Consider the following 25,395-nt stretch of genomic DNA (forward strand, 5'->3'; position numbering starts at 1 on the left):
GATGTGTCCTTTATTTGCTAGTGATGAACAAACCCCTATAATTTATGTAATATCAGATCAAATGAAATAAAAAAAAGAACATGAATCCTAATTTGAATAAATCTTGTCCCATCATAATATGTTAATTTTACATAGTGTTAGACAGACAAAAGATAAAATAGTCATCAAATGAGACAGGAAGAAAAAATAGGAGTTTTACTTTCTATTATGTCCATAGCTTTGAGAAGAGGGAAATGATGTTCAATTTAAACAATGTAATGAAATCACAGAATAAGCCATTCAAAGCAGAGAGCTAAATAAAATTACAGCAGAGTGTCTAAATGCTGGCTCAATTAAATCTTATAGCTGGGAAAACACAAAGTGAGATATGTAAGATCTTCATCAGGTTAGTGGGGTCTGAGTTCATATTACACATACTGAAATAGCTGCACGTCACAGTAGTACAGGACTTTCATTTACAGGAAAACTATTTCAGCAGAAAATGGAGTCAGGACATGATATAGACATCCTAGAAATGCACATTGCCTATTAAGCTGTTGTTCGTGATATATAGGGCATTAGATCTAAAGCAACTGGAACAAACTGCTAAACCAGCAAGGGAAGTAATTACAGTAGCACAAATCTGAGGACTGGAGCACTGTTCAGAAGGATTAGATTATGGAGACACTAGTTGGATTTTTAGGATCAAGATGAAGAATTCAGGACTGGTTTTGAATTCTTAAAGCGGAATTGAGGAAGCACACAGTGAAGACCTTTAATTTGCATCATTATTGTATCACTAAGAGCATTCTTGCCTCCCTTGATAAAGGTCTCAGACCAATTGCATCAATTTCACTTTCTCACCTTCTGTCTTTACATTGTGGCCAGATTCAGCTGCATACTTCTGAATTTACCTGACACCATTAACAATATATCCAGTGGTGGGATTACTCGCTCCTCTAATGGACTCCCTGCAACCTCTGAAGCTTTGGGACTTTGTCCGGGGAGCAGAGAGGAAGAAGATAGTACACACACGCACAGCCTTGAGTCTCTAGGAAGGGTCTAGGTGGGTGTCACTTACCTGAACAAAAGAGCAACTGGAAGAGACTGCTCAGTTGAAGGAGCAGACCAGCACATCCACTGGGGGATGGGATGGGATGGGGGAAGGTATTTATATCCCACTCCTATCAGCCATAACCCCCTCTTCCATGAAAGCAGCTCTGTAGGTTGTATATATGCACAGATACGTACATATACAAATGATCATGTTGCAATTTTAGAATTATACAGCACCTCTTATACAAGGATCCCAACACATTTTAAAAAGGAGCAGAAACTGACATGCAGAGACGACTGAATTGTTCAAGTTCACTCAACGGAGTGGGGAGGGGGTATTCTTTCTCTCTTTTTGAGGCAGCATGGTCTAGGGTTAGAGCAGGGGACTGAGGCAGATTGTAGCTTGGATAATTCGCTTAACCTCTAAGTCTAGTTTCCGTTGTGCTAGATGGGTACAGTAATGATTGCATATGTTTTGTAGAGTATTTTTTTAATTACAGTCTAGAAGGACTTTTCTATGTTTATATGTTTAAAGTATGTCTATATATAAATATACATACAGTATGTACATACACATATACAGTATGTATATGTGTGTGTGTGTATCACCTTGAAAACTTAATATTGTTGCAAGTAATTAAACTACAATTTATGTTATTCTATTGGTATTCCCTAGTGCAAGGACTGTTATGTATATCGTGAGTATGTTATTTACTTGTAAAGGTAAAAACTAATTGGGATAAAAATCCTGATCAATGAAAACACTGAAAAGAAAGGAAATTTACATAAAGTTTTACTGTATGAGAATCATGTTAAACAAGTTATCAATACACAAAGCAGTCAATTCTGTGACACAATCAAATACAATAAAGACTTGATCCAAAGCCCAACAGAGTCAATCAAAAGATTCCCAGTGACTTCACTGGGTTTTGAATCAGGCCTAGTCTAATTCTTGTTTTACTCAAATACTATTTAGATACCACCTCATTATTATTCCTTAGAAATCTTGCTGAGAATATTGAAACTATGTCTTTTCCATTAAGGAGAACCTTAACTTTCTGTTTGGAATATTCTTCCCTTGGGGAAGAACAGCGGTAGAAAGAGATGTTTATTTTAGGCACATACACTTTACTGCCAGCCCACTTTGCTCCTTGTAACTCCTGTTTCAAGTGGGTCAAAGAGCAAGTATTTATATGCGGTGCAACAAAAGTTATTCAGATGTTGATAGCTAGTGCAAAGTGAAGCCCACTTGCTCCATGCATCTCTTAAGTAGTAAGCATTTATGAATAGTGTAGTGTGCATTTTTCAAATTGTCAGTTACCAAGGTGCTGGTACATGTTCTCCAGTCTGCCAAGTATCTCATAGGAACCCAGCTGTCACTCAGAAATATCATTCAAATCCTATAATGTCTCTTATCCTGACAAGTTAGTCAACTGTTCTTCCTTTAAAGCTCACTAGCCAGGGCCGCCCAGAAGGGGGAGCAAGTGGGGCAATTTGCCCCAGGCCCCGGGCCCCACAGGGGCCCCCACAAGAGTTTTTCGGGGTCCCTGGAGCAGGGTCCTTCACTCGCTCTGGGGAACCTTGAAAACTCTCGTGGGGCCCGGGCACCCGAAGCTTCTTCTGCTCTGGGTCTTCGGCGGTGGGAGGTCCTTCCACCCTGGGACCCGCCATTGAAGTGCCAGGTCTTCGGTGGCAATTCGGCGGCAGGGGCCCCCCGCCGTGGGTCTTCGGGGCACTTCGGCAGTGGATCCCAGAGCAGAAGGACCCCCCCACTGCCGAATTAGCTCAGAAGTGGGGGGCCTCCCGCCGCTGAAGACCCCAGGCCCCCTGAATCCTTTGGGCAGCCCTGTCACTAGCCCTTCTCAAATGAGAGAAAGAGTTATTTAAGGAGGAGGATCTGTTTTTAGCACTTTATTCTAGTTGAAGATCAAAGATCCCCTGTGCTATTTAGGACATGTGAGAGCTCTGAAAAATGTGTACCATATTTTGCTCAGTGATTTCAGATGTATTGAATTTGGTCTTTTACTCTGGTTTTACTGAATATTGATTTTAATATGTTAGCATTTGAAAGCACCAAACATCTTTCAGTGGCCTCCAAATATGAGTGGCTTTCACCAGTTCCTGTATTGACTATTTCTACCCTTTTAGGTATGTAAGCCAAAGGTCTATACATTTTTTAGATAATAAAATTCAGAGTTTCAATGGAAATGAGATTTGTATATTTACAGGAGTCTTGCTCTCTTTCTTCACTCCTCTCCAAAACCTTGATTCAGTAGAGTGTCTAAACTCATGTGTAATTTTAAACACAAGAGTAGTCCCACTGACTTTAATGGGACTACTTGCGTACTTAAAGTTATGTACAGGCTTCATTGCTTTACTTTGGATGTGGTCCTGAAGTAAAATATCAGATAGTGCTAATGACAAGTTCTTTCTAAGTGGTAACTGTTAGGTTTACTGCTTACTTCAGCACTCACAGACATCTTTTCTTTTAATGAGAAAAAATTGATTTTATATGTTTAAATCCAGACAATTTTATGATGCTTTGTAAAAACAAAGTAAACTTTTGATTTGCCAGCTGAGACATGATAAAGGGGTGAGACCAGTGGCTATTTTTCAAGCTAGAAATGCTACCTGGGAAGGCTTTAGGTGAAATGTAATCTTATTACATCTGTCTATCCAGAAACTCCCTTGTATTAGAAATGCAAATATCAGTTCTGGTTTCTGAGAAAAGGTCATTTAGCTTTTCTTGCAAATAGTTAGAGAAATATTTTTTAGAATACAATGGGATAGCCCACAAAGATACAGAAGATGAATAGCTAAACATTATTCAATTAGCTAGGCAGTAATTCTTGACAGCTATAGGAAGGAAGCAGCAGTGGATGAAATTATGTGTGGACTGTTATAGAAGAAAAAGACAAGTTGTAGTAAACGCAGTATGTTTCCCTATTAATCACAGATAAAGTAAGTTAAATATGTTCCATATAACCCCATTAATTCATATTTCAGTCTATTAGGATTGCATAGTGATATGCCCATATTAAGAATGCCCACATTATCACGACATAGATCATATGTGAGATCCAAGATCTAATTGTAAAACTAGAGGATTTACCTTTCCAACGATTTTGGCATGAAAAAAACCTCCTAATAATGGAGGAGGTGTTCACATGTGACAGTTCAAGGTCAAAGGTAAAATCCCAATGGTCATACTTTAAGTACAGTATTGAGACATTGTTGCAAATTAATAGGAAAATAACCTTTCCTTTGAAATAACCTTTCCATAAGGCTAGTCTGTGGGGGAGTTCATACCTTATCGTGAAAAGGTTCATAAAGTGGTTTCCATTAAGTTATATGTATTGGCCAACACTTACCACACCAATATCTGAGATACTGCATTTATTTTCTACTGTGAATACAGAAACAGAAAACACTGAAGAAACTGTTCACAAAGCGGCAAATCATATTATAAAATATAAAAAGGCAATTTTAAACACAGCAAGGCAGCCATTTTAAACATAATGGGCTTGTGCCTGAGTATAATAAAAAACCAGGGAGTTCCTTTGTGGAGGATGCAGGTCTCCTGGATTACAATGAAATAAATTAAAGGGCTTTGTTATATGATCATCCACTTCAGAGGAATAAAATTAATCAAATACCCCATATGAAGTTCAGAAAGGAATTTGAATCATAGCCTACTTCATTTGTTGTCAAGATACAATTACACTGTACTATTTTGGCCATAGAGAATCTTCACTTTTGATAATTACTATTTTAGTGGGTGAATGCACCATGTAATGCATGCATATAGTGAATTGTATGTGATCAGATTTGGCACTTGCACAGGTATATGAGAGCTAAGAAACCTCTACTGATTTGTATTAAAAACTGAATAATGCCAGGTTACCAATGGACCAGTAGTGTGTGTCACTTGCCAAAGATGTCTGGAAAATATGAGGCTTTATTTGTTGTGGTTTAACAGCAGATTTATTTACTTATTTATTTGCTTTGGTCCAATTCCAAGGACTGGAAGAAATGGCACAATTTCAGTACAAGCTCTGGAAGGTCCCAAAGCAACCATCATGCCAAGTACCTTCAGCGCAGCCTCTCCACCTGGTTATAATATTCTGGATGTAGATGCAAATGCTGTGTTGTTTGTTGGTGGTCTAACTGATAAAATTAAGGTAATGTACTTCCTCACTTATGGTGCATTAATCCTTTGCTTTGGTTATTTACATGGGCAGTGCCTGCTATTATAATTAATGAATGTATATTTATTGTAGTGAAAGCATGTGACTCGCTGGCCAGCACGAATTCCCTAGTGACTGACCATGGCATGGCAGACTTTTCTCCTTTTGTGTCCCCTGCCAAAAGCCATTTTGTCCCAGTGATAGTCTGCTGCTTCTTGCGACTTGGCCCTCCATCTGGGTCACATAGAATCCCACCCCATCCAGGGTAAACCTTTAGTTGCACAAATAATAGTTGGTCAACTTCACATTGGACCTTCAGTCAGACTCCAGACTCACTAGTCCTTACCCCTGGTGTCAGAGGGTTTCAATAGTCCTCACCCATTCTTAAGGAATTTCATCCTCACCTTTCTCCATGGGCTGGTAGTGGAATCTAGACCATCTCTTTCTACTGGGTTCTGGTCAAGGGACTCTTGAATAGGCAGTCAGTGCCTGACTGCACAGACCTCCCTAGACCACTTCCTACATTTTCCTGTCTTGCTCCTTTGCCTTAGCCTTTTCCTGGGCTCTCATGTATCGCTCTGTTCTTGGTAAGCCTCCTCTCCGCAGAGCTTTTTAGAACTTTCTGTTAGCCAGCTGGTTCTCCTGCAGAAGAGTTTTCTCCACTCCCTCATGGGGCAATCCCTGAATCTGTAGGGTCTTTCTACTCCCTGCCCACCCCTCCACCAGTATACAGATTCCAGAGTGGACTCATATCCTGCTGGCTTTCTTCTTCAACTGCCTTATGCTCCCTGCTGCAGACCTATCTACCTTCTATCTACCAGCAGCCCAGCTCAGCTCTCTGACTCTAGCCAGGCTTCTCTGAGGGACAGCTCCAGGTCAGTCCTTAACTAAGCAATGTTCAGCCCTTTTAACTCCTTCCTTCTGGCTTGATACCAGGTGTAGTGGGGCAAGGATGATTGTGCCTACAGGCTCTCAACCCTTTCAGCCCTTTGTGGGGTTGGTACACCCCATCACCTAAACACTGCAACCAAGTTAGGCCCTGTTGTGCCAGGTGCTGTACAAACACACACACAAGCTAAGCTCCTAAAACAATACTAGCCCCATAACAGGGTATATTCATTGTATGAATTTATGTCCTTTCCACCAAGTTTCCCCTTTTTCCTTTCTGTATTCTAATCTGCTTTTTGCTTTATCTTTCTCTCATTTGGACACTAGTACGTTCCACCTAATCTTTTCTAGAACCCCTCTTCTTCCAGCTGCTGACATTTTCTCAGAGTGTCTGAGACATCTTCCATTCTCCTTTCTGTTGGCTCCTCCTCTTAGTCTTATCCTGTGGATGCTCCTCTGTATCCTTAGTGCCTCTAGCTCCAAGGGATTCAGGATAGGGATCAGGAAGAGAGAGATTAATATCATGAGAGCTGCAAGAAGTTATTTTTTTGCCTACAGTAGAAGGTGGTGCACAATATTTGCAGCACCTGGGTTATATTGGTAAGTTACCAGGAATCCAAGGGCTGCACTTAACTTAGATATAAATGCAAGTGAGATTTATTCTGACTAGAGATGGGAAATTTTTACTGTAGAAAAATTTCAACTAACAAAATAAGTATAATTAAATTAAGAAGTATAAATTTTTAGTAAAATAATGTTTTGCAGGAAAAAGTCATTCAATGAAATTTTCCAATTTCCAGGAACTTGAAATAATGTTTAGTTTCAAATATATTTTTACCTTTTGAAATGGCAAAAATGTCAATGTCTAAAAACAAAATATTTAATTTCAGTCAAAAATGTTGAGATTTTTTTTATTTAGACATTGCCAAACTAAAAATTTTCAGAACTTTGTTTCACTAAAATTTTTAATATTTCAGCTTTTGGGGATGAAAGCAAATATTGAAATATCAGAATTGCTTGTGGGATGGAAATTGTTTTCTGAAGTCCTAATTCTAAAATATGAAGCTAATTGCTATTGGTTTTTATATATAGAGTGCTGTAAGTACATGTTGTAGGCTTGCATAAATAGCAACTGTTTAACATAACTCTGAATATCAGACATTTGACAAGTATTTGTAGAAATTCAGAAAAATTCTTTTAAGAGATTTGGATTGGAGAATTGTAAGTCAATCCTTATTGGCTGAACTTTGATTTAAACTCCTTCTGCTTTATCTAAAATGCAAACAACCTGCAAACTTTATTCTTCTTTGAAAGTTTTCTGAGCTGTTGATGAAATAAATCTTGAAGCTTCTTGAATCATTAAGTAGAAAAATAACTGTCACCGTAAGTTCTTTATCATTTGTTTTCATATCAGAAAATAGGAAAGGCAATTCCACTGAAGATGTCTGAATAAAAGTATAGTGACAGACAACAGCCTTTGCTACCATCTTTCCCCAGGCTTCCCTAGCAGCTGCAAATGCGGCTCTAGCTTGCTTTCCATCTCCTTGCTTTCACAGCAGCTGAAAAGAAAGATTTAAGCTTCTTCTGTGAGCCACAAACAAGAATCCCTGCAGCAAAACACCCAACAATGATATTCTGCCAGCTACTAAGAGTCCAGAGGGGGCTTCAAATTTGCAGAGAGTATTGAACCTTCCACAATTACCAGCTGCTGAACCCCTGCCAAATCTGTCTGGCTATTTATCACAGCAACTCACTACCTTTCTTCCCTATACTCTGCTCCTTCAGGGAGACAGAGTGATTGTCCAGAGACTACAGGTGGTACATCACACACCTAATATGGCTTTTTCTCTACTATCTAATTTCTATGTTGTTTGGCCATGATGGATAAACATCATAGTTGGATATTTCTGCTATAATGCTCAGAAATAACATATTTAATAATGTTGTGATGCCAATGCTCATCATTAGGCTTCAAAGTATACACTTCATTGAGATGCATGGAAACAGTACTCAGTTTTTAGAGACATAGCCATAATCATCAAACCCCCAATTAGACACAACTAAATTACTGTCAGTAGAACTGCTTCTGCCTGTACCAATAGTGAATTTGACCCATTGTGTCAGTCTGACTACAAATGCAATTAGACAGCATCACATTTGGGTCAGGTCACAAAGGCTAGGACCCTGGTTCAGATAAGCATTTAATCATGTTCGTGCTTAAGTCTTTCCCTATGCATTAACTTAAGTCCTAGGGACTTAGATGGGGATTTCAGCATGCTTAAATGAGTGGTGCTTTCCTGAATTGAACCTAGAAGTTTAATTTAAAACAAATCCAATGTTTACATTCTGCCAGAACTGAAAAGCCATCAATAGACTTCAAGAAGCCCCTCAGCCAGCATATTTGACCTGTCAGCCAAGAATGGTACACCACAGCACTCAAAGCTACAGCACAAAACTAAAAACTAAAGTTCAGTATATGGTTTTAGTTCATTTCAGATTTTGTTTTTGCGTTATCAAAGCACAAGTGAGTCAAGCACTCACACTAGTTTGGTTTTATTTGTACAGCTCTACCATTTTAAAATGTCTGCACGTATATTTTGGAGCATAAATCTGGCGAGGAAAATGTACTCCCAGATTGAGTTATTGACGTATGTTCCAGCTTGAAACAAAAGTTGATGTCTAGGTTTTAAAGTCTGGAGAATCAGAAGGCTGTTGTGGAAAAGTGCCACAGTCTTCACTGCAGCCGTGCTATCCGATACAGCTTGTAGAAGCAAAATCACTAGCACTGGCCAAAGGCTGCCAATGCAAGAGGAGTTCATTTAATTAAATAATGTTTGTACTTGGTATTAAATTCTGCCGCAATATTGTAAAACGTCAGCTGTGTTTCTTTACAGAAAAGATTATTTAAAAGGTATAAATCTAAGAGACCAATATCTATTTGATCAATCATGACTGATGGAAACTATTGATCTCACTGTACTGAGTAGTATCTTGAGAGTATGCTACTATCACTTAACTAGGATATCTGCTGCTACCCGATATTCCAACTGCATACAATATTTAATAATTGCTGTAACATATCAAACTTTATTGATATCATAACTAGTTTAACTTGTCATATATATACTCTTTCCTTCCCTAACGTATTTAATGTGTTCACTCCACAAAACAGTTAACAAGAATAACTTGCAAATGATGCATGATAAACTATGTACCATATAAAAACTAAAGAAAAGATTAAAAATCTAAAGTAGGATCCCAGAGGGAAAAGAGGTTAAGGGGATCTTGAAGGTGATGAGCCAAGAGAGATTAAAAAGTTCTGGCCCTCAGCAGGGGTCAAATCTGAAAATACAACTGAAAAATAAGTGCTTTTGTTTGGTTTGTTTTTTCCCAAGTTAAGAAGGTTGGGATAAGGCAGATGTGCAGTGGAAGCAATTTAGCACTTAACTTAAAGCATGTACTATCTGAACTGGGGACTCTAAAGTCCCAGGCACTCATCAGCATGAGACATAGAAGTAGAAGCCCCAAAGTCTGTCTGACTGAGACAGAGTCCTACCCAGGATGAGATTTTGGCAAAGATTTTTTAATAAATCTAGTTTCTTCCCTTGGTAGCGGGGCTATCTTGAAATCCATCCTTCACCTGGCAACCAGGGTCAAGAGCAGCAGTCTGGCATGACTGTTGGATTTTGAGGTTATATTTAAGAGTCAGAAAAATCAACATTTTCAGTGACTGTACTATATTCTAACAAAGTCTGTGAATAAAGGAGAATACTGTAACCTTGATTTTTCTCTATAAGAGAGACAAGGTGGGTGAGGTAATATCTTTTATTGCATAATTTCTGTTGGTGTGACCTGAAGAATGGCTCTGTTTAAGCTCACCAACTTCTCTCTCTCACCAATAGTTGGTCCACTAAAAGATATTAGCTCACCCACCTTGTCTATCTAATACTCTGGGACCAATGTGGCAATAACACCTTTGCAACTTCCTCTGTAAGTAAGTTTAGTTGTTAATTAGACAAAATGAAGTCCTGCAAAAACTTATACCTTTTCATATATCAGCTTGTATAAAAAGCTGAAACTATTTGGACATTCATCAAGATCAATGATACTTTAAAAGGCTCTTTCTTGCTCACAAATCTAATATTTCATTTCACTGGGTCTCAATCTGAGTGATCAGACAGAGTCACAGATTTGGCCCAGGATATAATATGAAATCCCTTGTTGTTTGTGTGTCTCGGCTTCTTTCATATCACTTTCCTACCCTGCAATGTTTATAAAATGTTCCTTTTCAGTTTTAAAACATTTGTCTTACTTAGACATCATGATGTTCTCTTAAGTAACAGTAAATTCATACTTGTTGATCATTAAAACATTTATGATTACCCTGGGAAATATCACCCGCACATCTAGACTTTCAAATCAGATCTTCCTTGAAAGTTTTCAAGATGTTCTTCTTCATGTTCTTGCATATTAATATTCTTAATATTGATAACTGCTTCATAGAAAGCAGTAGGTGCTTGTATGTCTCAAATTCCTAAATGCATAGATTTTAAATTCGCTCATACTGAAGCAAAACTTCAAATGAAATTACTGGTAGATATTTTAGAAGAATGAACTGAGATGAGATTTCTGTGCTCTGTCATTTATTAGCTGAATATAGTCTCATGTTAATTTCAGTTAAATAAAATGAGCAGGACCACAAGCATTTTGTGTTAGCCTAGCTTAGCCTAGTAGGCTTTTGATATTTCAGGGTTTAATTTTGCTTTGTTATGAGTATTTTTTTAAAATTCCAAAATTAAATGTTTGTTTCCCCAGGTTTAGCCAAGTGGGTTAGTGATGCTCATTATGCTAACTTGGTTTGTTTCCAGTCTTTACTTTCTTGGCTTTCAAGGACAGAATATAATGTGGAAACAACACATTTACCATATTGTGGAGGAGATTACACAGTCCCTACCATCATCTGTAAAGGAAAAACACTGATAAACTCTGAAGAGTCTTCCACAGTGGAAGGGTAGTAATTATCATGAATATCTGGGAAGGCACGTGGGGCAGTGGGATCAGGAAAAGAACCAAGAGTTACTGTGCCCAGACCTTTTCCCTAACCTTATATATCTTGCCTCTTCAGTCCTACTACCCTCCCACATTAGCTCATCTATGCCCTGCCACTTATTTAAAAAAAGAATTTGTGGAGTGAGAATGATATTTCATTAAAAATCCCCGGTTTCTTTCAGTATTTGCTTTATCCATTACACAATTATGCTTTGAAGATAGCAGATCACGTCAAGCTGCATTCTAACAAGTTCCATACTTCCCTGTTTGCAGAAATCAGATGCTGTAAGAGTCACTACCTTCACTGGCTGCATGGGTGAAACTTACTTGGACAGCAAGCCCATAGGACTGTGGAATTTCAGGGACACAAAGGGTGACTGCAAAGGATGTGCTATCAGGTTGGTAATGGACTGGCTTCTTTTTATGTTCCTCACCCTTTATGAACCTGTCTGTGAACATGCCCCATTCTGTTGTGGAGTAAAATAGGAATATCTACACCAGCCACACCCCTGTAAGTAAGCAAGTACAATATGATCTACTGCACTTAAATCAATAAATTAAAAGGAATATTAAAAATTAGATTATAATAATGCCAAGAGGGAGTGTGTGTCCCCCATTTCATGAAGGAGGTTAGCAATACCTTCAGTAGAGTTAAGACTAATGGAGAGAGAATTCCATGATCTGAGCATAGTTAAATCTTGCTCCAAAAACTTTGAAGTTGTGGAAAATCTCCTGTTGACTGTATTGGGCTTTGGATCAGGCCAATACAGAGTAAATCTCATTTCTCAGACACATTGGTGGTAATCCTGGACTGCTTGATTGGAAATCAAGAGAAGGAATGAAAAAGAATGTTGGGGCTTAGGAGTGTGTAGGGAAGTGCAAACTTACAATACGAATTTTGAATTAATCACATAAAATTGCTCTCCTGGAAAATATACTTGAGAGCAATTTGCCATTAAACATGGCTATGTGGGAGTTAGAAATCTAAATCCAAGATCCTTTTTTACATGTAAAAATGGGGGAACAGCATGCATAATGAAGTATTGCATGAAGACCTATGCATGCCAGTTCTTTGTCTCTAGATCACTGGTTCAAATCTAGATGAACTTAGTAGTGGCCAAAAGCCAGTGGGTTGTCTGTCTGACAAGAGTGGGCAAGAATCCACATCACAAAAATCACCACCGTAGTAAGCTGACATTAATTGTGTCTCTTGTTGGAGGTCTCAGAAGAGAAGCCACTGTTTGAATGGCAAGGGAAATTGAACTATCTTCTCCCTGATACATGGTCTCTTCTTAACTGTCACGACCGTGGTGTGGGTGGTCTAACTTAGTGTTCGGAGCAGCTGTTGGGGGTCAGGCTGAGTCCAATATCAGGAGATCAGAGTCCAAGACAGGCCAAACCAAGAATTAGATGTCAGAAGGTAAGTGGAGTCAGGTTACAAGAAGATCAGCAGCGGGCAGAAGAAGTAGGTATCTTGGGGAAACAATCTGAAACAGAGGGAACCCAGTTTCACAGACAGCTGCCTGTGCCAGTGCATGGTTTATATAGAAGCTGTGAACTAACCAGGAGGCCCAGCAGTCAGACTGGGGTCCTTGGTCAGAGTTCAGCTCCTAGTCTGACAACATTTAGCAAGTCACTGGGTGGCAGATTGGAGCTTACTAGCTCTGAAAAGTCCATGGCCCAGGGCTCAAGGCCTGTGGTCTCTGACATTAACAGAGTTAAGGCACTGTGGCAGAACTGTTTGGGGAGATTGACACTGCTGTTCTTGTGCTGTATGTCATCTGTGAATAAATAGAGGACTTCAGTCTCCAGGTCTGTCAATGTGACACCTGCTAAAATCACTTAATAATAATATGAGAGATTACATAATACTGTCATGAATCTTTTCACAATAAAAGATACAAGATGAAATTATATGGACCATGAAATATACAAGGCAGACATGTTCCCTATCTTTCTCCTAGACTACTTTCCACATCACGTGGACTGAGTTTAAGGGTTCAGGTGTCAGAAAACATGTTTGTATAAAATTTGGCTTCCCTCAGATTCCTATGGTTCCCTTTTGCCCCAAAGCAGCTGGAAAAACTGCTTTCTTTGATAGCCCACTGAATTTCTTTCTTTGATAGCCCACAGGTGCCAGACAGTGAGGGAACTGTTCAGTTTGATGGAGATGGTTATGCTTTGGTGAGCCGCCCAGTCCGCTGGAACCCCAATGTTTCTATGGTCATGTTCAAGTTCAAGACCTTCTCTTCCAGTGCTCTGCTGATGTACCTTGCTACACATGACTTGGTAAAAATAAAAATCTCTCATCATGTTTCTTGCTATCTTTAAAATTTAAAATACCTGTTACTCAAAAGGAGGAATGGAAATTAAAAAACAAATGTGCTGTTACAATGCTGATTATCACTTCAGTACTGGGTTTTATGGCTTGTGAATTGTGGAGTCTGCTTAGCATGCTTGAATATTATCATATACAAATTGTTTCAGACTCCACAATTCACAAGCCATAAAACCCATTAGCTTCTTCTGTTTGGATGTGAGGGTTGGGGGCAGCAATGGTGTGTGTTCATGTGAGGAAGATGTCAAGGGTGCAATCCTGGCCTCATGGAGTCAATTACTTTAGTGGGGCCAAGATTTTACTTCAAATTTAGAAATGTTCAAATTAGTAGAATTCTTTGATTTCTCTCCTCCTTTCCTCTCCTCCTCCCCCCCCACCCCACCCCGTTATGGTTGATGTTTTGTGGCTGAAAATATAGTGCATGGGAAATGGATAAGCACAAGAAAGGACTGAGTACAGAATGCTTTGTATACAAATTAAGAGTAGTAGTTTTTGCCCAGTGTGAGCAGCAGGATAGGGAAACTATGTACAGAGCAGCCAACAGAATGTGATGCTGGCGTTTATTTAAAAATATTAGTTAATGTTCTCACACTACAGCTGAAATGGATAATTTCAGACATTTGTTTATTAAGGTTGTTTAACTTATTCATTTGTTTGTATTGTCAAGGGTCTGTGGACAGCAGGACGAGGTTATTCCTATGGCCAGAACCTGATCTCATTTACAATGAGAGTGTAAATTAAATCTGGAGTAGCTCGAATGAATTCTAGTACGGCTGCTCCAAATTTACAACATCCTAACTGAGAACAGAATCCAGCCCACATTATCCTTCTAACATGGGTTGTGATCTTCAGTACAAGAGCTTTCAGAACTGTGTTTCTTGAACCTTTGCAAAACACTTACTGGTGGGCATGTGCCATTGGCTGATCACATTGTGCTGGCCTGTTTCCAGTCACTTAACTGCATTAGAAGAGAGGCAAAAATACGTTGTTTTCAGAAGATTACTTTTTCATGTAAACAACTGTGGTAGTTGCTCTAGGGATGTTTTGCAGTTATCAGTAGCAGGGAGGGTGGGTGGGCCATACAATGGGAACACAAGTAGTTCGTGAAATCATTTCTCTATTAAAATGTGGTCTCACACTAGATTTAGTAGGAGCAACCATGAGAGAAACAACTCAAATTAAAACTTCTCTGATGGGCTCATGCCGCTGGATTAGTAGTTCCCCATTTCTCAAGTCCTACCTTCCCCATGAGCCTGGTCTTTGGCTCCCTCGTGAGCTAGTAATTGTTCCCCTCGCATCCTACCACCCTTTGTTTGCCCTGGATATTGTAGTTTATTGTACCACAGGTCCAGTCAGCTACCAGTGCTGCAACTTCAGGGTATTTAAATATCAGCACCAGTGGTTGATAGGAATTATAGCAAACTGAACTACTCAGTTCCCTTTGGGGTAGATCACTGACTAGAAGGAAATCACCCACCACTTTAGCCAGTGACCTGCATAAGAAGGTAGGAAGTAAAAAATCCAACTCTTTGACAGTACTTTTCAGTGTACTTGAAGTTAGGCACAATAAATATCTGAGGAGTTTAACAACTTAAGTAAAACCTCTGTACGTTGTCACTCAGAAAATAAACAATTGTTTCATGTTAAATATTGCTTATCACAGAGAACAGGAACCAGTCTTCCAGTGTGTCTAAATAATGTGTCTAATCTGTCTCATTAACAGAAAGATTTCATGAGCATAGAGCTCAGTGATGGGCATATAAAAGTCAGCTACGATCTAGGTTCAGGTACAACTTCTGCTATTGGCAACCAAAACCATAACGATGGGAAATGGAAATCGTTCACCCTCTCAAGAATCCAAAAACAAGGTGAGTTCCTACAGTGATAACATCAGAAGTGGTCTAATTACCCTATCCAGCACAGCTAACCATCTAATCACAGGGAAGATGATATACAATATTGCTGGATTAGAAAGTTCTATAAGAAAGTGATTTAGCAACTTATTTTGCTTAGGTTGCAGGTGGCTTAGGTTAGAAATGACTGATTACAGTGTCAACCAGGTCTTTTATGATTTTCTTTTGAAACCGGTAGCTTAATTTTCGGGCATAATTCTGCCTAACAGCTGGCTAAATTACATTCTAAAATGCATTTGAATGAAAAATGTTATCTTCATGCAGTTCCCTGATGTTGTTTAAAGTTCATAAAACAAATCTATGTGGTTTCTGTTAGATTAGAAATTGGTTTTAGTCTTTACAATGCTTTTCATACTCTGAGTATCCCAAAGTGCTTTAAAAAGTAATGAGTTAAATACTGCAATAATTATGTAAATAAACACAGCAACTATTATATATTCAGTAACATCTTGCACAGTGTCATGACATTGGAACCCAGACTGTGGAAACTAAGCATATTTTCAAATAGTGCCATAGATTCTTTAACCTCTACTCGTACAAAAGCTAAAGCAGGAATTACAAGCCTGAGAGCGGAATTTAGCCTCCATATCCATTCTGTGTTTCATCTTGGTTGAGAATCCTGGCAATTGTGTGTGAGATAGGGTTTGTTTTGTGAGGTAAGTATATGTCCAATAGGACTTGAACTGAGACTCTTATGACACTCAGCAACTATTGTATGGTAAAAGCTTTTGCATACTTCTGTCCTGCACTGGATTCAAACCAGCGAAGTAGATGTGAAATGATTTCCCCATTCTTGTCCTGAACTCTTCACTGAATAAAGTACTGACACTGAAGACAAACCAGTTAGGGCTGGGGATAGAACATATTTAAAAATAAATCGTACAAGATTACTATGGCATTTTTCAGATTGTTATGGCAAAAGAGAAAAATGTTTTTTTCTTCTACCCAGCTAATTTATGATTTGGAAATCCACTATCTGACCTGCAAGTTACTACCCTACTTCCTCCAAAAAAAAATGTTCATTCTGTTTTTTTTCCACTGGATAATATATTGTTTATGTCTGATTTTCAACTTCTTAATCTTTTCCAGCCAATGTATCAATTGTAGACATAGACACCAATCAGGAAGAGATCATAGCAACATCTTCTACAGGAAGCCATTTTGGTCTCAACTTGAAAGCTGATGAGAAAATATATTTTGGTGGATTGCCTACTCTTAGAAACCTGAGGTAATTGGACTTAAAACAATATCTTTGCCTATTGGGAGAGCAGATAATGTAAGTTTATTGTATGTACCTATTTCTCCTCAAGTTTACTTGCCAGGAGAATTGTGAATTCCATTCCCAATGCAGGATCAAAGGTACCTGACATTGATACTCTTGAGTGATATTTCTTCTGTAAGTGCCAGCTCGCACCTTAAGATGGATTGAATTCTTCACTGCTCCATACACAGTGAGCTGCGATTATACTACAGTAAAGGCTCCTGATGCTGTGTATGGAACCATAATGATGTAACTGAGCGTCTCTTTCTCTGTACATTTCTTTGCTTCCTAAAAGCATGGAATTTGCAGCTCGGAACCTATAGATCAGAATAAAGCCCAAGTCCTGCAATGACTTAAGTACATGTTTAACTTTACAAACATCAGTATCTCACTAAAGTCAGAAACTGCTCATTTGCTTAACATTAAATGATTGCATAAGTCTTTGCAGGATCATTGCCTACTATACTTTCAATATGTGTTACATAAAATTTATGGCATGTTGTACTAATTTTAAAATCTATTTGAAGACAGAAGTTCCATTCCTGAATTCTTCATTAAGATAAAATTCCTTGTGCTCGAGAATTTATATTGAATAGATTTAAAATATCATGCAGTATATTTAAATGCAATGAAATGTGGTTAATTTCATTTTATTTTATTTTTTCTGAGTCAAATCCTGAACTGCTTACTCAGCGAAAACTCCTCCACAGTAAATTTCATTATGTATAAAATATATTGCATGTTCTTTTCACTATACTTAAGTATTTAAGAAATGGGATATGAGATGGTGGAATTTAACTAAGGGCTTTTAAATAATCTGACAAATCTTGTTGGGGTTCAATGAATGCTCAGCAATTTCTGCAACACAAAAAATCTGAGCTACAATGACTAGATGAACTATAACAAAAACAAGCCTATTAATCTGTGTCAACTTCATTTACATTTCATAATGACAGTCATAAAGTCACCTTGTGCACCGGGAAGCATAGCTGTAGTTTAGTGGGCTGTTTCACAACCAAAGGGAGAACAGGCATATTTGTTAATTTATTACGTTTAATTTACAGTACCTCTGATATCAGTTTACCTTGTAATAAAAAACCAAGCTGTTTCCCTCATGAAGTCTCACATTGGATTATGTAATTGTGAAGTCACACTGGCGTGTGCCAAATTATGTGAAGAAATTACTCCTAGGCATATCCTTTGTGGTTGCTTAGGAAACCAAGAACACCCTAGCTATTTGAAACTGTGGGAACCATTGTGCCTGCAGCTGTGATTCATCAGTTGTGACCTGGTGCAAGATACATGTTACAGTAAATTGCTATCCAAGATAAAGATCATTTGAGCTGCTGCAAGCAGCGGACATTGAGATACCAGTGACTTTATAAATGGCAGGCTGTATCAGTCTCAGAACCATCTCCTGCCAGTTACTTTTATTATTTTATTTTACTGATGGCTAATTGTAGCAACATATAATAAAATAATTTACTGATCTATATGACATTTTACAGTAGAATGGTGGAGGCAAATAACGCTGTTAATTGTACTAGCCTATTAAGGCCTGTTGTATATTTATTTATATTAAAATAATCTCACCAACCAGCATTTGTTTTCACTGGGAGATCTAGATCGATTTCAGTCTGAAATGTTCTGAATCTTGATAATGAATATCATTTTCTACAATGAACGTAATTAAAAATAAACTTGTTTTTTCCCTCTCTTTTATCCTAGTATGAAAGCAAGGTAAAAATAATTAAATATCTGCATGACTTGCATGCATTGAGTAAGTGCAGCTTGGTTCAGGTGGCAGTGCAGGAGCTGTGGGTAGCATTTACACCAACTGTTCCACTGTTAATTCAGCAAGTTGTTCCTGCTGCAACAGGCAAAGCTGCTCCTAAGTGCTTAACACTCTCTTGTTGCACGCTGTGCACACACATACCCAAAAACCTTTCTCGCCTCTTCACATAGCTGCTTGTTTCTGCTGTTGTTTTGTTTGGTTTTTTTAATTCGATCAAGATCCTAGTTAAAGAAGACTAGGTACAGGTGATTTCTGCCTACCATAGGGCAATTTAGTGGCTCAACAAGTTCAGGGACCAGAAATGCTGTTCTCCAAGGCAATGATTTAATTCCTAAAAATGGCAGGAAGGTTAGCAGCAGATCTGTGTGAAACTTGACAGTTTGGGCCAATGTGGGGTTATGACACCTTTTGTGCATGTGTGTTTCAGTTTGGGTGGGTTTGTGTTCTGAAATTTTGCATTGACTTTTCAGGTGTGAATTCAATTTTGCCCAAACCTCCAAGTTAATACCTGGTTTTGAGTCAGAAACATGAAATCCCCAAATTAACGAACCCCAATGATTAGAACAAAGCCATACATTTTTCCCTGGAAGCCGCCTTACTTCAGGGAAACCCTACTCAGGTTCTCCTGAAATTCAGCCCAGATTTTCAAAAACTATTGTGAATCTCAGAAAATGTCTAGATGAACTTTGACCTTGTTTCACTGAAGCCCCAGCATGAAAGCAGAGTTAAACTTTCATAATAGAGGTTAAGTTCACATAACTCTAGTTAGGAGTCTGAAATTGGAGATGTCAGTGAAAAAGGGTGGGAATGTGGAATTGCTGTTTGGATGGCAGAGACATGCATGTGGGTATTTGTATAATCTGGTAGTGTTTGGGCAACTGAAAATAATTGCTGGCAATGAGATTGCGAAACAGCTCTGCTGCTGTAAAGGTAAATTTCTGAAGAGGCATTGATGGGATGTAAAGAATCAGAAATGAAAGGCTGACCATAACTGAATAAAGCAGAGTTTGGATTATTTTAGTAAACCAGAGGGTTAGTCTAATTTAGATAAAGGATGCAAAATTGTCAGAATCTGTGCTGTGCTTCCTGAGATGGCTGTAATGCAAAGAATGGCTTTCAATTAAAAAATATGTATTTGAAATGATCTGTTTATATCAAGTTATTTTGTAATAATTTTGTAATTAATGGCCTTGAAAATCATACTAAATAGTTTTTTCCAGGATTCTGAATTTAATGCCCTGGTTTTCAGTTTTAATTCCCCAGTTATAGTTCCTTGTTATTTTCTAAAAACATTTTTTCTTTTGTTTGGTTGGTCACGTTGTCCCCATGTCCCAGTAAATGTTTGTTTGTCATCTCCAAAGACTGCAATAACGTGAATTATTAGTGAATTCTTCAATCCAGGTGAATTAACTACAGTATCAGTGAATTAGCTATAGGTACTGCTGCTCCTTTTGGATTTAGTCTCCATGGCTTGAATAGCTGCGGGGGGGCAGTTTCAGCCAAACTGGGGATTATGGAGCAGTTCATCCTTGCTAGATTGGTGGCTAATGACTATAATAAAGGGCAGACTTGGCCACGAGTCCTGGGGCTTGATTTAGTGCCCTTAGAATTGAGATCTCTGAATTACTGCCACACTAACATGGTAGTTATGGTGGAATGCTCAGTGTTTTTGTCATTTCTCCTGGCACTGAAAGACTATGCAAACCATAGCACAGGAGTTTTGCAATTACATTAGGATACCTTTCATGACTTGGCTGTATAGTGAGGATCCAGATCAAAACCCAAGTGTTTTGTGGGGGAGAGAATTAACTGGCTGGGAAAGGCTGAAATAATACTATGGCTTTTATAGAATGGTATTTGGAAAAAATTGGGAATATGTAAGGAATGAATCTCAGCCTATGAGCATAATGGCTTCCCAAAACAAGAAAGCTATTTTAGTCAGAAAAATCCAAGATGTGGAATGAAATATTCTTGCAGTTTTTAGCAAATGTTTCATCCTAAACTTCTTCAAGTTACAAAAGTCCCTCTTCCCTCAAGATCTAATGTATATATGAAAGAAACATTTGTCTTCCAGTCAAGGTCTTTCCCTGTTGTTATGATTTCCAGCCTGCATCTTTCAGCTTTGCCTGGAGGACAGCTACCTACTTATTTCATAGTTTATTGCATTTAAATGTCCAAGGTGACAGCACTCCTTTTTTAAAAAAAAACAAACAAACAAAAAGGAGTAAAGCCAAAGACTGTTCTTGTTGGGGGATAAGTGAGAAGAACATCCTTTTACACCCCTATGGTAGCCAGACTATACTGTGTGCTGATGGGTGATGGAAAGCAGGATGTACTTTATGCCTGCACACACAATGCTCACCCATTCAGACGTGTGCCTGGGTTTAAAAAAAATTCAGTAGAGTATCTTTGTGCATATGAATGAATGAGTGTGTGGGTCTGATTGATAAAGTCTCTTTAGAGGGCATAGAAAACATGTTGCATCTTAACTCACGTGATGAGCGCTATGTTTTTAATTTTATTTTTTTACAGGCCTGAAGTGAACTTAAAGAAATATGCAGGCTGCCTCAAAGATATTGAAATTTCACGAACACCATATAGTATACTGAGCAGCCCTGATTTTGTAGGCATAACCAAAGGATGCACACTGGAGGTTGGTTAGCCTGTCACGTATTTACTTTGAGTAAAAGGGTGAAGAAAAATATTTTCTGTTTTTGCGAACACTTCAAGATATCAATCACATACTGCATGCATAGGGTGGGATTTTCAAAACCACTTAGCATTGGCCTACGTTTGCCCCAACCTACTGAAGACAATGGGAGCTTTACTATTGATTTTAACAAGAACAGAGTTAGGCCAACGAGGTATTAGTTACTGTTTATAGCATCTTTCATTATAAAAGATCCTAAAGCATTTTACAAAATACAGTACGTACCATAGATTGAGGATAATTGAAATTCAGCTACCTCTAGGTGACAACCCATTAATGCACAGTTCCACACAAGGGACTCATACAGTAAGCTGCATAAAAATAATTGTTTCTGTCTCAGAAAAGAGAAGAGTTGAGTAACCTACCAGGATTTAATAATATACCAGTATACATAGCACTTCTGAAGCACTTTTGATTTGAGTGTCTGAGTCCTTTAGAAGCATTCATTAATTTAGAATTGTAACAGTACTGTAAGATAAGTATTGTTATCCCGTTACTGTAGATGAGGAGACTGAGGTATTGAAGAGTTATAAAGACTATGGGTATGTCTACACTGCAATTCAAAACCCTGTGGCTGGCCTGTGTCAGTTGACTCAGGCTCAGACTGAGGGGCAGTTTAGTTGTGGTATAGACTTTTGGACTTGGGCTGGAGTCCTAGCACTGGGACTGTCCCCCTCATGGGATCCCAGAGCCCAGCCTCAGCCTGAATGTCTACACCTCAGTTCAACAGCCCATTAGCCCTATCTCAGCAAACCCAAATCGCCTGACATGAGCCAGCTGATGGTTTTTAATAGCCACATAGACATACCCTTACTCACAGTCACTCAAAATTCAGATATCTTGAATACCACTCCTGCTCTTGTGTGGTGCCAGGGAGATGTAGGTGTTTGAAACAAGGAATGAACTGATCCTATAGAAGTCAGCTGATGAGGTCTTCATGAACCAAACCTTGCAGAGTCTGTTTGCAGGGACTGGCCACAAACCCAGCTTACTATGCCTCCCCACTCTCCGCTAAGTTCACTTGTGGGGGCAGTTTCTGTGGAAACTGAATATCATAGAAACCTCACAAGGCCACAGAACCCACTTAGGATGTTCAGCTTTTGTGGACCAGGTCTCAGGTTCACTGATTCCATTAAAATCCGAACCCACCATAATGGTTTCAGGTTGGTTCAGGTTTGGAGGAGAATTAATCTTGCAGGGTTATTCCCACCTGAGGCATAGACCACAAAGTCATCAAGATTTCAAATGTAAATACAAATATATTCTAATTTTTACATGTGACAGACATGCAGGTAAACAGCAGTCAGTTCTATATAAAAAGTCATTTATTTTTAATAGCCATCAACTGAACTATTAGGCATATTATGTGTATTTCTCTAATAATGTAATTGTTATCTTTAATAATGTAATGTAATTTGTTTAGAATGTTAAATATAGATATTTATTTTTAATAGTTGTTGCTTCTAATTAAATGAAAAGGCTTTTAATCTATATGGAACAGAAAAAGAATCAGATCCCAGAATTGAGAGTAGGATAATATCTTTATTCTCCAGACATAGGAAGTGCCTCTGACTTGAAGGAATGACACAGAATTTATCCAATATTTAGAGAAATTTCTTTTCTTCTAATGAATAGCTTGAACTGCTTCTATAGCTAAGGATAATTTTGTTACTTGATGGATGAACTGAACGTTCAATTCAGATAAGAATCCAATAAATCTGAATAATTTAGAGTTTGTCCGACTTCATCCAAACCTCTTTGGTCTCCAAATCAAGTTAGAAATCTCACTAGAACAGTAGTTCTAGTTTTGACCAGGCCAGAAATACCACAAAATCAGCCTTTTTTGTGGTATTTTGTTGCTTCCAATTCTGCCCCAAGCCAGATCTAGAAAGAGCAGAGGTGTGTGACAAAGTTAAAATAAAATCAAGCACAATTACACAAACTCTTTTGAATCTCACAAATTTTGGGTTTTATTGTAAATTTTACAATAAATGGATGATACTAAATAAAGGAATGGGATAAGATAATAAAAAAAAAGGAAAATATGAGGCTTGAAATAACACTCAGCTAGTTAAATTTCCTGGAATTTCAAAGAAAAATATTGCAGATGTCTGTCTGCCTCTCTCATTTGGCACAATCTACTACATCTCTGTCTGAGGGCAACTCCACTCTACTGACAAAAAGGGAAGTTATTTTAGAAAGTCAGAGTTTCTAAGAAATAGTCTCTCCTCCTCAGTTGGAATGACGCACAAATTGGCAGCAGTTACAGAAAACCTGATATAAAATGCATTGATTTATTATCTGATGACATACTGCATGTCTTTAAATTGTGCTACTACCTGACAGCGTGCAAAGCAGTTGGACCATAGGCAATACGTGCTTCATTTATGAGTTTGTCTCATCAGTGAAGCAATAGTGCTTAGCAGATGATGAAGCAATGATGAATGATTAATAGAAAATATATTCTGGTCAAATTTGACAAATAATAGAATCCAATGTATGTTCATATTGGTTATTGTTCTTTATTGGATCGATTTAAAAGTGAAAGGAAAACAGGAAAAGGAAAAATAGTCAGATAAAATAACAATAAGCAGTCACTCTTAAATCAACTGAATATTCTGAAATAAAGCTGCAATTACGTAAACCATTCTTTCCCTCTGAAATTTAGTATTCCAGAAATCTTCTAATAATGATTGATGGTACAGATTGATTAATGCTTGTCCAAGACTTTGAAAATGTAAATTGCTAAGTATTTATAGTCTATCTTAATAGTATGCATTGGTAAATATAACTTTATGGGAGGTTTGTACTTTGTTTTGTGTCATACCAATTCACCTTCTCTCTCTCTTTCCACAGAACCTTTACACAGTTAGCTTCCTCAGACCAGGTTTTATGGAACTGCAGCCAGTCTCATTTGACATGGGTACAGAAATCAACCTGTCCTTTAGCACCAAGAATGAGTCTGGGGTCATCTTATTTGGCACAGCAGGGACACCTATACCCCCAAGGAGAAAACGCAGACAGACTGGGCAGGTAAAGAACAATACAGTAGAAGATATGGAAAACTCATAACTTCTGCTGAGCTTTTTTCACATGGCTTGTTGTACCTAGCCACTGCATTGCCATGATATATTTATGATGAAGTAGAAGTCCAGTGCTGCTGAATGAGGTTTTCTTTCCAAAGCTTTTGTTTGTTTGAAGGACAAATAAAATGGGAGTGTCACAATTTACTTTTGCATTGAAGATTGGCTTTATTGAGGATTTTGTGGGGGTTAAGTCCTCAGAATTCTGGTTCGTGTTTTCATTTTTTGGGTTGGGTAACACAAAGCACTAATATTGCACAGGGTTGTTTTTCTTTGGTATAATGATTTGACAGTATTTTCAGATCAGTTCTGGATTTCTCTAAGTGACTGCTACAATAGAACTCACATTTTAGCCTAAATACCAGTGGCTGGAATTCTAAGTGCAGCCTCAGCTGGTTACTATGTTTTTGTACCTGAAGTAGGATAGTGGCACAGTTCTTGAGGAGACTGTAATGAGGTTAATTCCTACCAGCAGCAACAATAGGTGGAGCAAAGGAGAAGGGATATGCTTTACTAAGGGAGAACTTGGGCAAATGCAAAAGTAAGAGAAGCAGTTCCCTTCTGAACATGGCTTAGCTTTTAATAACTGTTCCACATTACAGGCCTATTATGCAGTGTTCCTGAATAAAGGTCGATTAGAAGTGCATATCTCCACTGGAATACGAGATCCACGCAGGATCACCATCAGACCTGAATCCGGTGATTTTCATGATGGTAGAGAACACTCCATCCGGATAGAAAGAATCAAAGGGTAACAAACAAGGACTCCGGGGTGCTACACAACTCGTTGTACAGTTAATTCAATCACCATCATAAATAGATGACTAAAATCAGTATTCCTTTTTATGTAAGGAGGAGAGTATAATATGTGCATGGTTTCCTTACTGAAAAAATAGGCAGTTTCTGACTGCTAATTTTATTACTGTATAGGCTAAGGTTACATGCTTTAGTGAGGTTATCAGGCAGCTCTTCTTAAGATTATCATTAATCAAAATTGCTATATTTAACCTTTTGGTAGTTGGCAAATGTATTTTATTAATCTAATTTATGTGGCTGAGGAATAGAACTTCAGAACAGTAAATCATCTTTGCAAGAGTTGCGGAGAAACACAGCTTTCAAAACAGCAACAGCGGCAG

The 25,395-nt window shown here is 38.2% G+C and overlaps 1 protein-coding gene across 4 annotated transcripts in view; it reads left to right on the forward strand.

Annotated features, from left to right (window-relative positions):
* Positions 1-25,395, forward strand: part of LAMA2 (laminin subunit alpha 2) — a 490,975-nt gene that overhangs the window by 435,331 nt on the left and 30,249 nt on the right. For 3 of the 4 annotated variants that reach the window (XM_075063935.1, XM_075063936.1, XM_075063937.1), the window contains 8 exons: positions 5,057-5,216; positions 11,433-11,557; positions 13,286-13,448; positions 15,221-15,365; positions 16,500-16,638; positions 20,999-21,119; positions 24,033-24,209; positions 24,862-25,010. In XM_075063935.1, coding sequence (XP_074920036.1) covers positions 5,057-5,216; positions 11,433-11,557; positions 13,286-13,448; positions 15,221-15,365; positions 16,500-16,638; positions 20,999-21,119; positions 24,033-24,209; positions 24,862-25,010 — 1,179 coding nt within the window. The remainder of the gene's footprint in view (positions 1-5,056; positions 5,217-11,432; positions 11,558-13,285; positions 13,449-15,220; positions 15,366-16,499; positions 16,639-20,998; positions 21,120-24,032; positions 24,210-24,861; positions 25,011-25,395) is intronic. The other variant, XM_075063938.1, reaches the window with a different exon arrangement.

Source organism: Chelonoidis abingdonii, chromosome 3 (genome assembly GCF_003597395.2).
Source record: "Chelonoidis abingdonii isolate Lonesome George chromosome 3, CheloAbing_2.0, whole genome shotgun sequence".
Lineage (NCBI taxonomy): Eukaryota > Metazoa > Chordata > Testudines > Testudinidae > Chelonoidis > Chelonoidis abingdonii.